The sequence below is a fragment of the Oncorhynchus kisutch genome, unplaced genomic scaffold (genome assembly GCF_002021735.2).
Source record: "Oncorhynchus kisutch isolate 150728-3 unplaced genomic scaffold, Okis_V2 scaffold3945, whole genome shotgun sequence".
NCBI classification, from domain to species: domain Eukaryota; kingdom Metazoa; phylum Chordata; class Actinopteri; order Salmoniformes; family Salmonidae; genus Oncorhynchus; species Oncorhynchus kisutch.
In genome coordinates, this window is record NW_022265890.1 from 186,859 (window position 1) to 203,178 (window position 16,320).

At 41.0% G+C, this 16,320-nt stretch overlaps 1 protein-coding gene across 1 annotated transcript; it reads right to left on the bottom strand.

The window, feature by feature from the left end:
- Positions 1-1,689: 1,689 nt before the first annotated feature.
- LOC109876436 (gastrula zinc finger protein XlCGF57.1-like) lies at positions 1,690-13,685 on the bottom strand. Its single transcript, XM_031821246.1, has 3 exons — positions 13,575-13,685; positions 9,324-9,578; positions 1,690-6,205 (listed from the first exon to the last, which is right to left on the bottom strand). Exons 2-3 carry the CDS (start codon positions 9,430-9,432, stop codon positions 4,851-4,853), a joined length of 1,464 nt encoding a protein of 487 aa, XP_031677106.1. The 5' UTR covers positions 9,433-9,578; positions 13,575-13,685; the 3' UTR covers positions 1,690-4,850.
- Positions 13,686-16,320: the final 2,635 nt, after the last annotated feature.

The window sequence follows — 16,320 nt, forward strand, 5'->3', positions numbered from 1 at the left end:
TCTGGAAAAGCATGAACAGGATATTAGACACATCACAGCCTATGCAGCAGATAATGCCCATGTCAACTTTGGAAAACACCACTCCGTTTACCAGTTATTGAGCAGTGACAATCGCATTCTGAAAGCTACTTGCCCAGCTCACATAACTCATAATGCCTTTCCAATTGAATACACCGTATTCATTCCCATAACACCATACCCACACCGCCGTGTCACCGTGCACGCCTCCTTTTGTACCTTATTTGGTAGTGAGAAAGTTGGCAACCCTAGTCGCGCTCGCTTCACAATGTATTTCTTTGTTGGCTATAGCCTTGAAATAAATAATTGAAATAATATAACCTAAATGATTAATTTCCTTCTTAGGCTCCCTGTCTGGCACCTGGCCTATTTATAGTGTTATATGCTGTTTAATAGGTCAGGTAGCCTATTCATAGTGTTATAGGCTGTTTAATATGACAGGTAGCCTATTCATAGTGTTATATGCTGTTTAATAGGACAGGTAGCCTATTTATAGTGTTATATGCTGTTTAATAGGACAGGTAGCCTATTTATAGTGTTATATGCTGTTTAATAGGACAGGTAGCCTATTTATAGTGTTATATGCTGTTTAATATGACAGGTAGCCTATTCATAGTGTTATATGCTGTTTAATAGGACAGGTAGACTATTCATAGTGTTATATGCTGTTTAATAGGTCAGGTAGCCTATTTATAGTGTTATATGCTGTTTAATATGACAGGTAGCCTATTTATAGTGTTATATGCTGTTTAATAGGACAGGTAGCCTATTCATAGTGTTATATGCTGTTTAATAGGTCAGGTAGCCTATTCATAGTGTTATATGCTGTTTAATAGGTCAGGTAGCCTATTTATAGTGTTATATGCTGTTTAATATGACAGGTAGCCTATTTATAGTGTTATATGCTGTTTAATAGGACAGGTAGCCTATTCATAGTGTTATATGCTGTTTAATATGACAGGTAGCCTATTCATAGTGTTATATGCTGTTTAATAGGACAGGTAGCCTATTCATAGTGTTATATGCTGTTTAATAGGTCAGGTAGCCTATTTATAGTGTTATATGCTGTTTAATAGGACAGGTAGCCTATTCATAGTGTTATATGCTGTTTAATAGGTCAGGTAGCCTATTTATAGTGTTATATGCTGTTTAATATGACAGGTAGCCTATTCATAGTGTTATATGCTGTTTAATAGGACAGGTAGCCTATTCATAGTGTTATATGCTGTTTAATATGACAGGTAGCCTATTCATAGTGTTATATGCTGTTTAATAGGACAGGTAGCCTATTTATAGTGTTATATGCTGTTTAATAGGACAGGTAGCCTATTCATAGTGTTATATGCTGTTTAATAGGTCAGGTAGCCTATTTATAGTGTTATATGCTGTTTAATATGACAGGTAGCCTATTCATAGTGTTATATGCTGTTTAATAGGACAGGTAGCCTATTCATAGTGTTATATGCTGTTTAATAGGTCAGGTAGCCTATTTATAGTGTTATATGCTGTTTAATAGGTCAGGTAGCCTATTTATAGTGTTATATGCTGTTTAATAGGTCAGGTAGCCTATTTATAGTGTTATAGGCTGTTTAATAGGTCAGGTAGCCTATTTATAGTGTTATATGCTGTTTAATAGGACAGGTAGACTATTTGAAATGAGCGCTTCTTACATTCACCTTTTCATGTTTATTCAACACGTTTAATTCAAATCAAATGGCTTGGTTTCAATACTTCAAAACCAAAATGGTAGGTCCGTGTAGTCACAAAAATACATGGGTGTTGGTTACATTGTGATTTTAATGAATGGAGCGGCAATTTTCTTTCCTGTAAACTAAAATGCCGTTTTTAGCCGAGCATTTGGAAAGAACGTGGAACGCCGGAGCAGTGAGCGGGATTTCCGAGCGCTCATCTACTCTCTGTCTCTGATGCATCCTTTTTGAATTGTTTTTATTAATAACAAATCAATACATAAAGCACATGAGGGAACACAAGCATATATAGATTACAAACAATAGACAATCGAGCTAGGGGCGGGGCTGGGGGCGGGGCTAGGGGGTACAATATCACATTACAATTACACAAGGACCTTAAGGGACATGCATATACTTACAATTCTAACAGCTTTTTTGTTAGTAGAGCATTTAACCGTCTTAAAATACAGTTCAATTTCTTTTTGTAGGGTACGAAAATGTGGTTTTCTGTTTGGAAATTTACATTTGTGTATATGAAATTTGGCCAAAAGAATAATGAAATTAATGACATAAAAATTATTCTGCTTATTTCTATTGTATGTAAAGAATCCAAACAGTACCTCTCTCCACAATAGTGTAAAATCTTCATAAATGTGTTCAATTATAAACCTACTGATGTCTTGCCACAGTTTTCTTACATGCATACAATGCCAAAAAAGATGCACAACTGTTTCTGGGTGGTCATTACAAAAGGAGCAATTTGAGTTGATGTTTTCCTTAAACTTCTTCATATAGTGGTTGGCAGTCTCTGATGCATCCGCACTGCCTGTACTGAAGTCTGGTGACGCAGTTGTTGGCGCCGCCATTTTAGCAGCTCGCGTCACTAATTTAGAAATGTCAAATAAATGGATTCTTTATGAAATGACCTTGCTGAAATGTACATTCACTTAGACAAACCAAGGTCTCTAGCTATGTGACTTGTAAAATAACTTTTATCGCGTTCTTCACTCATTCGGTTTAACGGGGGGGAAAAAACAGCACATAAAATCTTTACCTAACATGATAGTATACGGATTTGTTACCTGATATGTTATGACATATTCTTTCGAAATTAGGTTTAAACGTGCTATTACATACCTGTAGTAATACAAAAGCTATCGTTTCGACAGCACAGTTCTGCGGCTTTCTTTGTTTTTTTTTACTTCCTGTTCCTCCACTACCACAGTTCAACAGCGACATCACAGATAGAACAATGAGACCGATATTTCACCGGATGTATAAATGTGAAGCATCCGCTTGGCGTTCACACTCTGGCTGGCAGTGGGAGAAGATGGAAAGAGATGGATTTGGGCCGACATTTAGCATTTTCTCATCGAAGAAACATCTGATCTCAATACAGTTTTTTGTTCCCAAAACTAAAATGCTATGAACAGAGTAGACTGCGGTTAGTAGACCTCACCCTTGCAAAAGTTAACAATCGCGTCGTTTATAAGGCGTGCAAAGGCGAATTGAGTTATTGCACAAGTGTACTTCAAAGAGGAGGCGTTACCGAACGAAATATGCAGATGAATGCTAGAATGCGCCACTAGGATCTTGCTTGCTCGTGCTTGGCTCTGCCCAGCTCCTTGCTTATTCTCTACACTATGACTCATTTGGTCCCGTTGGAAGGCTGTAGTTTATCTTGGTTATAAAACCCTTTGGCGACATCTAATTTTTGGTATAATGGCATTCTGCCACCTACACTACAGGTGGGTAATAAATAAATAAATATAAAGACGAATCCATACAAACTATCAACATTTAAATTAGACTGAATCAGCCTGCTTTTCTGTTGCAGTGAGGTCTTGGAGGCCCAAAAACTCCTCAAATGCAGATATAAGGATGTCCATCCTACTGAATTTTTTGTGCAGTACAATTAATAACTGTGGCTATAAATGCTACAAAATCCATCTTCTTCGCAATAAGTGTATCCAGATCACTTGATTGACGTACAATATTTGCAACTGGTTGCGATTTTCTTCAAAACTGTGGCCTTTTTCCCCTTCAACTCTCTTCACTGTCTCCACATTGGCGATTTGCTGTACAGCCCTGATCCTTGACCCCTCAACCTCTTTCACCCTAACAGGGCACTCTGGGAATTCAGGAATATGACCCCCACCACAGTTGAAACATTTTACATTCAGACTCTTCAATAACATATTCCTACTGTCTGCAAACACTTTAGACTTTTTAGACTTCTTCCATTGCATCAGGTTTTACACGAACGCTCTAAGACAACTTAATAAACACGTAGTCATTTCATAGCCTGTGTATCATTAAACAAACAGTCAGCAACAAATAATCCAGCCAAATTTATGGTGAAAACTGATGATGTGATGATCTCTATCTGATACATGTTGTATCTACTAACTCATTCCCACAGAAAACTGACCATCACACCATCTCTATCTGATACATGTTGTATCTACTACCTCATTCCCACAGAAAACTGACCATCACACCATCTCTAGCTGATACATGTTGTATCTACTAACTCATTCCCACAGAAAAGTTTAGATGAAAGCAGTACCACCCAGTCAACCCTCAGACTTTATTGTTTCAATGAGAGACACCTCAGAGGGTATTCAACCCTAAGGGCAAATCCATGGTGATCTCAATATCTCTACAGTAGAAGCTAACAAAACACACTGATCGGTAAAGTAGAGGCTAACGTTGTAGAAAACGCTCCTCTTCCACTGCACAGTGAGAAACAACAGTGCGCTACGCTTTCTTCTATTGATCAAATGAACTGTTTGTTACCACTTCCTTTATGAGATGAGAATTAAGTGATGTAGTGACTTTAATCTCCGCTGGTCTGAGAGAACTGATGATGCTTCTCTCCTTTATGTTGGTGTGTTTTTAAGGTATTCAATCTGGAGAAACTCTTGTCCACAGTCACAGTGGTAAGGCTTCTCTCCTTTATGTTGGTGTGTTTTTAAGGTATTCAATCTGGAGAAATGCTTGTCCACAGTCACAGTGGTAAGGCTTCTCTCCTTTATGTATATGTTGGTGTATTTATAAGGTATTCAATCTGGAGAAGCTCTTGTCCACAGTCACAGTGGTAAGGCTTCTCTCCTGTGTGTTCTGCGATGAACGTTTACCTCAGCATTTATCACGAGCAGAGCAGGAGTAAGGCTTCTCTCCTTTATGTATACATTGGTGGGTTTTTAGGTTGCCCGATATGGAGAAACTCTTCCCACAGTCAGAGCAGGAGTAAGGCTTCTCTCCTGTGTGTATACGTTGGTGGGTTTTTAGGTTGCATGATACAGAGAAACTCTTCCCACAGACAGAGCAGGAGAATGGCTTTTCGCCTGTGTGTATACGTTGGTGGGTTTTTAAGGTATTCAACCTGGAGAAACTTTTCCCACAGTCACAGTGGTACGGCTTCTCTCCTGTGTGTGTTCTCCAATGAACATTTACCTCTGCTGATGTTTTGAAGCATTTCCCACAGTCAGAACAGGAGTAAGGCTTCTCTCCTTTATGGATACGTAGGTGGGTTTTTAAGTTGCCTGACATGGAGAAACTCTTCCCACAATCAGAGCAGGAGAATGGCTTCTCTCCTTTATGTATACGTTGGTGAGTTTTTAGGTTGCCCGATACTGAGAATACCTTCCCACAGTCAGAACAGGAGAATGGCTTCTCTCCTGAGTGTATACGTTGGTGGGTTTTTAAGTTGCCCAGTTGAGAGAAACTCTTCCCACAGTCAGAGCAGACGTAAGGTTTCTGTCCTTTATGTATTAGTTGGTGACTTTTTAAGGCATCCAATCGGGAGAAACTCTCTCCACAGTCAGAGCAGGTGTAAGGCTTCTCTCCAGTGTGCACTCTCTGATGAATGGTTAATTTAGCTGATTTAATGAAGCATTTCCCACAGTCAGAGCAGGAGTACGGCTTCTGTCCTTGATGTATTAATTGGTGATTTTTTAAGGTGTCCAATCGGGAGAAACTCTTTCCACAATCAGAGCAGAAATAAGGCTTCTCTCCAGTGTGCACTCTCTGATGAATTGTCAGAGCCCTCGATGTTGTGAAGCTATTCCCACAGTCAGCGCAGAAGTATGGCTTCTCTCCGGTGTGTATACGTTGGTGTGATTTTAAGTGGCCATATTGGGAGAAACTCGATCCACAGTCCGAGCAGGAGTAAGGCTTCTCTCCTGTGTGCACTCTCTGATGAATGGTTAATTTAGATGATCTATTGAAGCATTTCCCACAGTCAGTGCAGGAGTAAGACTTTTCTCCAGTGTGCTCTCTCTGATGAACTGTCAGAGCCCTTGATGTTGTGAATCTCTTCTCACAGTCAGTACAGGAATACAGAATATCTCCTCTTTGCATTTTTAGGTGTATTTTTAGCTTTGATAGAAATGGGAAAATCTCCTCACAATGTGGGCAGTGGTGAGACCTCTTAGCTCTGTGATCTTCCTGCTGTTTCTCTCTGGATGTAGAGAAGGTCTCAACATGGTCTCCTGTGTGAACAACATCAGAAGAACCAGTCAGTGAGATATACATATGACTTCATTAACAGTGTGTTCAGAAAGTATTCACATCCCTTGACCTTTTCTACATTGTGTTGTGTTTCAGCCTGAATTTTAAATGGATTAAATTGAGATTGTATCATTGGCCTACACACAATACCACACACATATAAGGGCATGGATACATGACTAGATATTGGATATTGTTGTACCAACATGAATTCTACTATGACTATTTACCATCTGAATATGAAAACCACATCTGTAGATTCTAAACCACCAGTTGGAGGACAGATGGAACTAAACCACCAGTTGGAGGACAGATGGAACTAAACCACCAGTTGGAGGACAGATGGAACTAAACCACCAGTTGGAGGACAGATGGAACTAAACCACCAGTTGGAGGACAGATGGAACTAAACCACCAGTTGGAGGACAGATGGAACTAAACCACCAGTTGGAGGACAGATGGAACTAAACCACCAGTTGGAGGACAGATGGAACTAAACCACCAGTTGGAGGACAGATGGAACTAAACCACCAGTTGGAGGACAGATGGAACTAAACCACCAGTTGGCCAGAAAGTGTTATATATGGCAGGCCTGTAAACTGTTTAGTCTTTACCCCATAACGCCAGCGGAGTACCCCATAACGCCAGCGGAGTACCCCATAACGCCAGCGGAGTACCCCATAACGCCAGCGGAGTACCCCATAACGCCAGCGGAGTACCCCATAACGCCAGTTTATTACCCCCATAACGCCAGTTTATTACCCCCATAACGCCAGTTGAGTACCCCATAATGCCAGTTGAGTACCCCATAACACCAGTGGAGTACCCCATAACGCCAGTGGAGTACCCCATAACGTTGAGTCAATAAGTATTCAACACCATTGTTATGGCAAGCTTAACAAGTCACATGGTCTCACTCTGTGTGCAATAATAATGGTTATCATGATTTCTGAATGACTACCTCATCACTGTAACCCACAAATACAATTATCTGTAAAGGTCCCTCAGTCAAGTAGTGAATTTCAAACACTGATTCAACCATAAAGACCAGGGACATTTTCTAATGCCTCACAAGGAAGGGCACCTACTAGTAGATGGGTAAAACATTTGATAAAAGACATTGACTATCCCCTTGAGGATGGTGTAGTTATTAAATTAACTCTGGATGGTGTATCAATACACCCAGTCACTACAAAGATACAGGCGTCCTTCCTAACTCAGTTGCCGGAGAGGAGGGAAACTGCTCAGGGATTTCACCATGAGGCCACTGGTGACTTTAAAACAGTTAGACTGAGGATGGATCAACAACTTTGTAGTTACTCCACAATACTAACATCAATAACAGAGTGAAAAGAAGCAAAGCTGTACAGAATTAAAATATTCCAAAACATGCATCCTGTTTGAATTAAGGCACTAAAGTAAACTGCAAAAAACTTGTCAAAAATAATTCACTTCAAATCAAATTTCATTCGTCACATGTGCGCCGAATACAACTTACGAGCCCCAAACCAACAATGCAGTTAAAAAAAATACAGATAAGAATAAGAAATAAAAGTAACAAGTAATTAAAGAGCAGCAGTAAAATAACATGTGCAGGGGAACCGGTTAGTTGAGGTAATATGGACAAGGTGGAGTTAAAATGACTGCATAGATGATAACAACAGAGAGTAGCAGCAGTGTAAAATAGGGAGGAGGGGGGGGGGGGTGCAATGCAAATAGTCTGGGTCGCCATTTGATTAGGTATTCAGGAGTCTTATGGCTTGGGGGTAGAAGCTGTTAAGAAGCCTATTGGACTTAGACTCGGCACTCCGGTACTGCTTGCAGTGAGGTAGCAGAGAGAACAGTCTATGACGAGGGTTGCTGGAGTCTGACAATTTTTAAGGCCTTCCCTGACACCGCCTGGTATAGAGGTCTTGGATGGCAGGAAGCTTGGCCCCAGTGATGTACTGGGCCGTTCGCACTACCCTCTCTAGTGCCTTGCGGTCGGAGGCCGAGCAGTTGCCATACCAGGCAGTGATGCAACCATATTCATATCCCGAATACAAAGCGTTATGTTTGGGGCAAATCCAACACAACACATCAAGAGTCCCACTCTACACATAGTGGTCGCTGCATCATGTTATGGGTGTGCTTGTCATCAGCAAGGACTTGAAAGTTTTTGGGGGGGGATAAAAAGAAACGGAATAGAGCTAAGCACCGGCAAAATCCTAGAGGAAAAGCTGGTTCAGTCTGCTTTCCAACAGACACTGGGAAACAAATTGACATTTCAGAAGGGCAATAACCTAAAAAACAAGACCAAATATACACTGGAGTTGCTTACCAAGACAATATTGAATGTTCCTGAGTGGCCTAGTTATAGTTTTGACTTAAATCAGCTTGAAAATCTATGGCAAGACTTGAAAATGTCTGTCTAGCAAAGATCAACAACCAACTTGACAGAGCTTAAAGAATTTGTACAACATTGTACCATCTAGGTGTGCAAAGTTCTTAGAGACTTACCCAGAAAGACTCACAGCTGTAATCGCTGCCAAAGGTGTTTCTACAAATTATTGACTCGGGGGTGTGAATACTTATGTAAATGAGATATTTCTGCACTTCAATTTGTATAAATTTGCAAACATTTCTAAATACATTATTGTATGTCATTATGGGGTATTGGGTATATTAAATATCAATTTCATCCATTTTGAATTTAGGCTGTAACAACAATGTGGAATAAGTCAAGGGGTATGAATACTTTCTGAAGGCTCTATACTGTCCAATACAAAAGGGAAATACAACCATTCTAAAAGTGGACAACAGCTGAGAGTGAAAATTATGAGGCATATCATCCTCCATCACTATCACAAGGGTTAGTAACTACACAGACTCATTTAATTGAACTTTAAAACACTGGCAGTTTGTCTACTTCACTTCTTTAGTCCACGCTCGCAGACTCCAGATAACCCAGTGAATTGAATAAATGCTGACAATACTGGTGTTGGAAAGAACAACACAAGCTTTGTTGTACAGTCTGATGTTCTTCAGGGATGTGATGGCAGAATTACAGAATTTACAATAGCAATAGACTGGGTCATAACTTAGTAAGATAGAACCTGCCTTTATCGTGATAAACAGATTTCCCAATCTTCTCCTCCTCTTCTTCATCTTTAATGTTGACATTCAGCTCCAGTGTTTGACTGCAGTCTTCCAGCTTCACTGATGCCATCTCTGGATCCTGCAGAGCAAACTGGGCTCCACTGTCACAATCAGGACCCAGTGACTGTAGGTTTGGACTCAGTGTGGAAGGAGAGAGGCATGCTGGGTTTGTCCTCACTGTTGATGTTACAAACCTCAGACTTAATCTGAGTCTGCCTGTAGTTATAAAGAGAAACGGACACAAAAGTTATTGTCTTGACAGTTAAGGCACTTTATTCTCTAAAAATATATTATATTTTTTCTTGTTCAATTATCTCATTTCAACAGATCAGGTAGTTAAGTATTCACAACTAAACATTCATTCACATTAGACACAAGTGCACAAATTTACACAAAATAAGTGCACTTAAGCTATAGTAGATTTCCTAAATTCACATAAATGTCTCAAAAACCATTTAGTACAAGGTTGCAGTATGTTTCAGGCAGCACTATGTGCTATCTTCCTGAATACCCTTGTCTTCACTGTATTATTTCACTCAAAAAACAACAGGATTTCCCGATCACGCCATAGTAACAATTATAGATAAAGATAGAAACTGAATGTGTTGAAATTCTACTACACATTCAGCTTCAAAACAGTAGAGCGACCTTGAAATGCTGTCTCTCAATCACCCACTTTGTCTGAACTGAAGTCCGTTGACGCTGACGAGTTAGCGCCACCTGCAGTACTGGAGTAAACATAGCGAATGAATATTCATTTGTTTTTGCGCTATATTCCATATGCCTGTATCGCAAGGTTTTGTTATTTTTCATTTTTATGAGCGTTTATGTCGGCTTGTTGTCATGTTGTATTTTTGGTCTTGTCGCCGTCGTGTGCACCTTCCCATTTACACCAGAGATCTGTATATAATGACGAGAAGCACGTCTCCGCCCTGACAATGGGAGTCGGTGTCCCAAAGGCGGGAAGGCAAGGGACAAGTTTAGGTCCAAAGCAGGCCCATAGAAAAGCATTGGCCTCATTTTGGACAGATTATTTGTGAGAGTGAATTCTCTCGCTTCGCCTCTTCCTCTAGGATATCCAAACACACCAAGCACCTACCGTTCACGCCAGGAAAGTTGCGAGACCACATCTACCTATTTATTTTTTTTCTTTAACCTTTATTTAACTAGGCAAGTCGGTTAAGAACAAATTATTATTTACAATGACAGCCAAACCCGGACGATGCTGGGACAATTTTGCGCTGCCCCTCTGTCAAGCGGTTTCAACTAGCTATTTGCATTTGTGGTTTGGTCCAAAAGACTGGTTCATATTGACACCAAAACACATTGAGACATTATTTTACTGTAATAGAGAAGTTACCTTTTCTATCAAAACCCTTTTTATGTCTCAACTACTCAGATTGAGAGCAGAGCTACACTACTAAAATGAGAGTATCAATGAACATTGATTCTAGAAAATGAATGCTCAGTTTATCTCATGCGGCATTGGTACCGCTAGCAGTATTTTAGTCAAAGACCATCATACCAGATGCCCAGTCTGTGTTTTATAAATGTGTAATAAGCATAAAAACACAATTATATAAAGTATTGGCAACTTGTTCTCATTCTGAGAAATAAGGTTGGCCACTTGATTTAACATCTGAACAAAGTTGACAGGCTAACAAGCTTTTCAAACAGGGTGTGTTCATAACAATTCAACTGTTCTACCTTGTTATCTAGCAGATAGATCCTTGTTGGCGGTCCGGATCCAGAGCGGGTCATTACGGACCACGGTCCGTATCCAGAATGGGTCAATACGCACCACGGTCCGGATCCAGAGTGGGTCAATACGGACCTCGGTCCGGATCCAGAGTGGGTCAATACGGACCACGGTCCGGATCCAGAATGGGTCAATACGCACCACGGTCCGGATCCAGAATGGGTCAATACGGACCTCGGTCCGGATCCAGAATGGGTCAATACGGACCTCGGTCCGGATCCAGAGTGGGTCAATACGGACCACGGTCCGGATCCAGAATGGGTCAATACGCACCACGGTCCGGATCCAGAGTGGGTCAATACGGACCTCGGTCCGGATCCAGAGTGGGTCAATACGGACCACGGTCCGGATCCAGAATGGGTCAATACGCACCACGGTCCGGATCCAGAGTGGGTCAATACGGACCTCGGTCCGGATCCAGAGTGGGTCAATACGGACCTCGGTCCGGATCCAGAATGGGTCAATACGGACCTCGGTCCGGATCCAGAGTGGGTCAATACGGACCTCGGTCCGGATCCAGAATGGGTCAATACGGACCTCGGTCCGGATCCAGAATGGGTCAATACGGACCTCGGTCCGGATCCAGAGTGGGTCAATACGGACCTCGGTCCGGATCCAGAATGGGTCAATACGGACCTCGGTCCGGATCCAGAGTGGGTCAATACGGACCTCGGTCCGGATCCAGAATGGGTCAATACGGACCTCGGTCCGGATCCAGAGTGGGTCAATACGGACCACGGTCCGAATCCAGAATGGGTCAATACGGACCTCGGTCCGGATCCAGAGTGGGTCAATACGGACCTCGGTCCGGATCCAGAGTGGGTCAATACGGACCTCGGTCCGGATCCAGAATGGGTCAATACGGACCTCGGTCCGGATCCAGAGTGGGTCAATACGGACCACGGTCCGGATCCAGAGTGGGTCAATACGGACCACGGTCCGGATCCAGAATGGGTCAATACGGACCACGGTCCGGATCCAGAGTGGGTCAATACGGACCTCGGTCCGGATCCAGAATGGGTCAATACGGACCTCGGTCCGGATCCAGAATGGGTCAATACGGACCTCGGTCCGGATCCAGAATGGGTCAATACGGACCTCGGTCCGGATCCAGAATGGGTCAATACGGACCTCGGTCCGGATCCAGAATGGGTCAATACGGACCTCGGTCCGGATCCAGAGTGGGTCAATACGGACCTCGGTCCGGATCCAGAGTGGGTCAATACGGACCTCGGTCCGGATCCAGAGTGGGTCAATACGGACCTCGGTCCGGATCCAGAGTGGGTCAATACGGACCACGGGACCCATAATATATATAATAATTAATAATTAATAATTGATATATATATATATAATACTTTTGGGTTGGGCTTCGACCCCTGGTATCATATAAACACACATAAGACATGGAAACGTGTAGAACTGTAGGAAATTAACTTTAAAAAAGAGAACAAATCTCAGCCCCATCCTAATGTGTAGAATTGTGGGATATTAGCATTAAAACTGCTAAATGTTCTCTCCGCCAACAAGAGGGTTGTGAACAGTTTGAACAATTGCAAGTTGGGAGTTTGTTACAACGCCAATAAATGACAATATCCATCTCAATATCCATCTAGACCTTTGCCACCTAGGAAATGTGTCATGTCTCAAATAGTACTGGAGAACCCCTGTAATAGACTGACTGGGAAGGTGAGTATTCAGTCAAAGTCCTGCAATAAGAGCTAAGACATTAATATGTGTTAACTCTTGGTAATTGTATTCTGTGGGTGTCACCCGTTATATGGGTGCACAATCCAACCAGTTTCATAAGTTCGTAGAAAAATGTCCCCAATGCAATTATGCGTCTAATACATCCACAGTGGGATTTCAACCGTTTTTTCTGTTTATTCTCAAATTAATTCATTATTGTAATTCATTTTTAATTAAGTAACATTCCAACCATGTTTAGCGTTTCTAGTCCAAATATGGCATGATTCCACTATTTTCTATGCGTTTGTATCACTTTCATTTGGGACTTTTATTTTGAGGTCGAAACGCAAATTCCACTATTGTGGCTAATCGTTATTGTGGCTAATCGTTATTGTGGCTATCTTCAAATAGGTAGGGACAAGCGGGGAGGACGGAGACGTTGGCCACGATCAGATATAAATGCATTATGTAGAACAAACATGGCTCTGATTCTAAGGAATCATGTCAGTTGTTCTATTCAGAGGATTTCTATCTGCAACTATCCAAAACGTTTCGTACTGAAATCCCCAGGCGAAACACACTGAGCTATATACGAAAGCCTCACAAATGAAAACGTGTGTGCTTGTAAAATAGTCTTTTATCACGTTCTTCACAGAAAAACAAGACAAAACCTTTCCCAAACGTGATCCTACCTTGACGGATGTGTTATCTAACACGTTATGAGGTTATTTCGATGTTAGACATTTAAACGTGCTGTTACATACCTGTAGTAATAACGATAAACTGACAACACAGTTCTGACGTTTTCTTTATTCCGAAGAATGGTGGGCGCCAACCCGGAACTTCCTGTCCTCCCACTACCACAGTGCAACAGCGACATTATTGGACTGATGGACTAACTACTACTAAACCATGTAGAATATAAAAGTGAGATTGATTATCTCGACAAATAAACTTTGGTTCAAGAAAACGAAAGCAGTGTATGTTTTAGTGTCTAAGGTTTTCAATCCATTACATATGTATTGTAGATGATCTCTGTGGAAGGCTAAGAAGATCATCAAGAACCTCAGCCACCCGAGCCACGGCCTGTTCACCCTGCTACCATCAGGCGGAGACAGTACAGGTGCATCAAAGCTGGGACAGAGAAAATGAAACCGCTTCTATCTTCCGGCCATAAGACTGTTAAACAGTCATCACTGATTTGATTTAGAGAATATTGTTGACTAGCAAATTGGCTTGTCCCAATGTGTAGAGATGTCATGACATGTATTGTGTAGATAAATACAAATATATATTCTTTTGAATTCCAATAATTAAACAAAAGCATTATATTTACTGTAAAGTTACCCCCAAAACTACGATGATTCAGTAGATCAATAAAGTTGCAGTACTCTAGCAGGTCTCACAGCTGCTTATGCTGACATAACATGTTAGTGAATAGGTTTAGCTTTGTGATGCTCCTTTCAACTTCCTGTCTTGTTCAGCTTCAGAAAAACAGTAAATATTTCACTTGAAACACTTTTTTTGTAATTCATTAGACAAAAGAGAAGAGTTCATTCAGAATAAATTCATATACAAACTTGATTTTTCATTGGCAGATCAATTTATTAGGCTTGAATGTGATTTTCCAAACACATTTATTATTAATGACTAAAATAACACATCTAGTTTTGATAAGACAATATATAAAGTCGTTTCATAGCTGTTTATCATTAAAGAAATAGTCATTTAGTAGAAAAAAATTATCCCAAACAAGTGGTGAAAACTGATCACACCATCTCTATCTGATACATGTTGTGTCTACCAACTCATTCCCACAGAGAACTGACCATCACACCATCTCTATCTGATACATGTTGTGTCTACCAACTCATTCCCACAGAGAACTGACCATCACACCATCTCTATCTGATACATGTTGTATCTACTAACTCATTCCCACAGAAAACTGCAGAGGGAAGCAGTACCACCCAGTCCACTGTCAGATTACATTGTTTTAATGTAGTCTGACAGGCAACAACATGGAAAACAAAACTCCATAACATTAGGATTTTTTCAAACTGATATCGATACCAAACTCAGGAGGTTGGTGGCACTTTAATTGGGGAGGCCAGGCTGATGGTAATGGTTGGAATGGTATCAAATACATCAAACACATGGTTTCCAGGTGTTTGATGCTGTTCCATTCGCTCCGTTCCAGCCATTATTATGAACCGTCCTCGTCTCAGCAGCCTCCACTGAGATCATATCTATTTCAATGAATAACAATGCAACTGTCTACACTTCACTTCCATGGCTTTGTGAAGTCCAGAAAACTGATGCTGGATGCTGGTTGGGCCAAGTGTGATTGTTCTGGGTGTCTAACATACCTCAACAGTTTGAACACAATAGGAATCAATTGAATGCCCGTGGTCAAGTGGTTGTTGCTACATTGAGAAGGTTTTGAGCGAAGGCTGTTCTACTATACATAAAAGTGTAGGTTAACAGCAAGGATAAACCGATATCACAATATGCCTTGCTCATATCTATATTAAACTAAATCAATATCATATCTAATTATCTATATTGGTTCTCACTACAAATAGTTTCAATGTGAGAAGCCAGAGGGTATTCAACCCTAAGGGCTTATCCAAGGTCATCTCAATATCTTTTCAGTAGAAGCTAACAAAAATGGGTTGAATCAACGTTGTTTCAACATAATTTGTCAACGTATTGTGACTTGTAGAATACTGTACATTGAATTTGCAAAAACAGTTGTTTTGAGATTACAACTACAGGATTAACCAATTTTCAACATAGTTAAACCTTGTATAAATAGGTTGAATATATGTTGAATTTGTACCTTTGAAACAACATTAGATCTTCAACCTTCTGTCCACTATCTCCAGCAACCCTCGTCATAGACTGTTCTCTCTGCTACCTCACTGCAAGCAGTACCAGAGTTCTGAGTCCAAGAGGCTTCTTAACAGCTTCTACCCCCAAGCCATAAGACTCCTGAATACCTAATCAAATGGCGACCCAGACTATTTGCATTGCACCCCCCCCCCCTCCTCCCTATTTTACACTGCTGCTACTCTCTGTTGTTATCATCTATGCAGTCATTTTAACTCCACCTTGTCCATATTACCTCAACTAACCGGTTCCCCTGCACATGTTATTTTACTGCTGCTCTTTAATTACTTGTTACTTTTATTTCTTATTCTGATCCGTATTTCTTGCTGATGTCACCTCACCTGAGGCGAAGCAATACACATGATTGGCTGTTCAGATACAGCTCAACAGACCGTAATATTGATTGATTTAATTAGTGATTTTTCAGACTTTGGTGATTACATCTGCCTTAGTTCCAAATAAATACAATATAAATGTAGTTTTCACTGTGCATTCCCTTCATCCTAGACCTGCTTAGCAGGTCACTGTCACTGACTATTATAAATGTTCTATCTTGAGATGAATTATTAAGGCACAATGTTCCCTCTAATCTGTGCGACTGCTCGGGCACTCTGCTCC

Coding starts and splice junctions, on each gene's coding strand:
- LOC109876436 (XM_031821246.1), bottom strand. CDS start 9,432: ATGGCATCAGTGAAGCTGGAAGACTGCAGTCAAACACTGGAGCTGAAT. Junction 6,206..9,323: donor ATCTGTTTATCACGATAAAG/GCAGGTTCTATC, acceptor TTGTTCACACAG/GAGACCATGTTGAGACCTTC.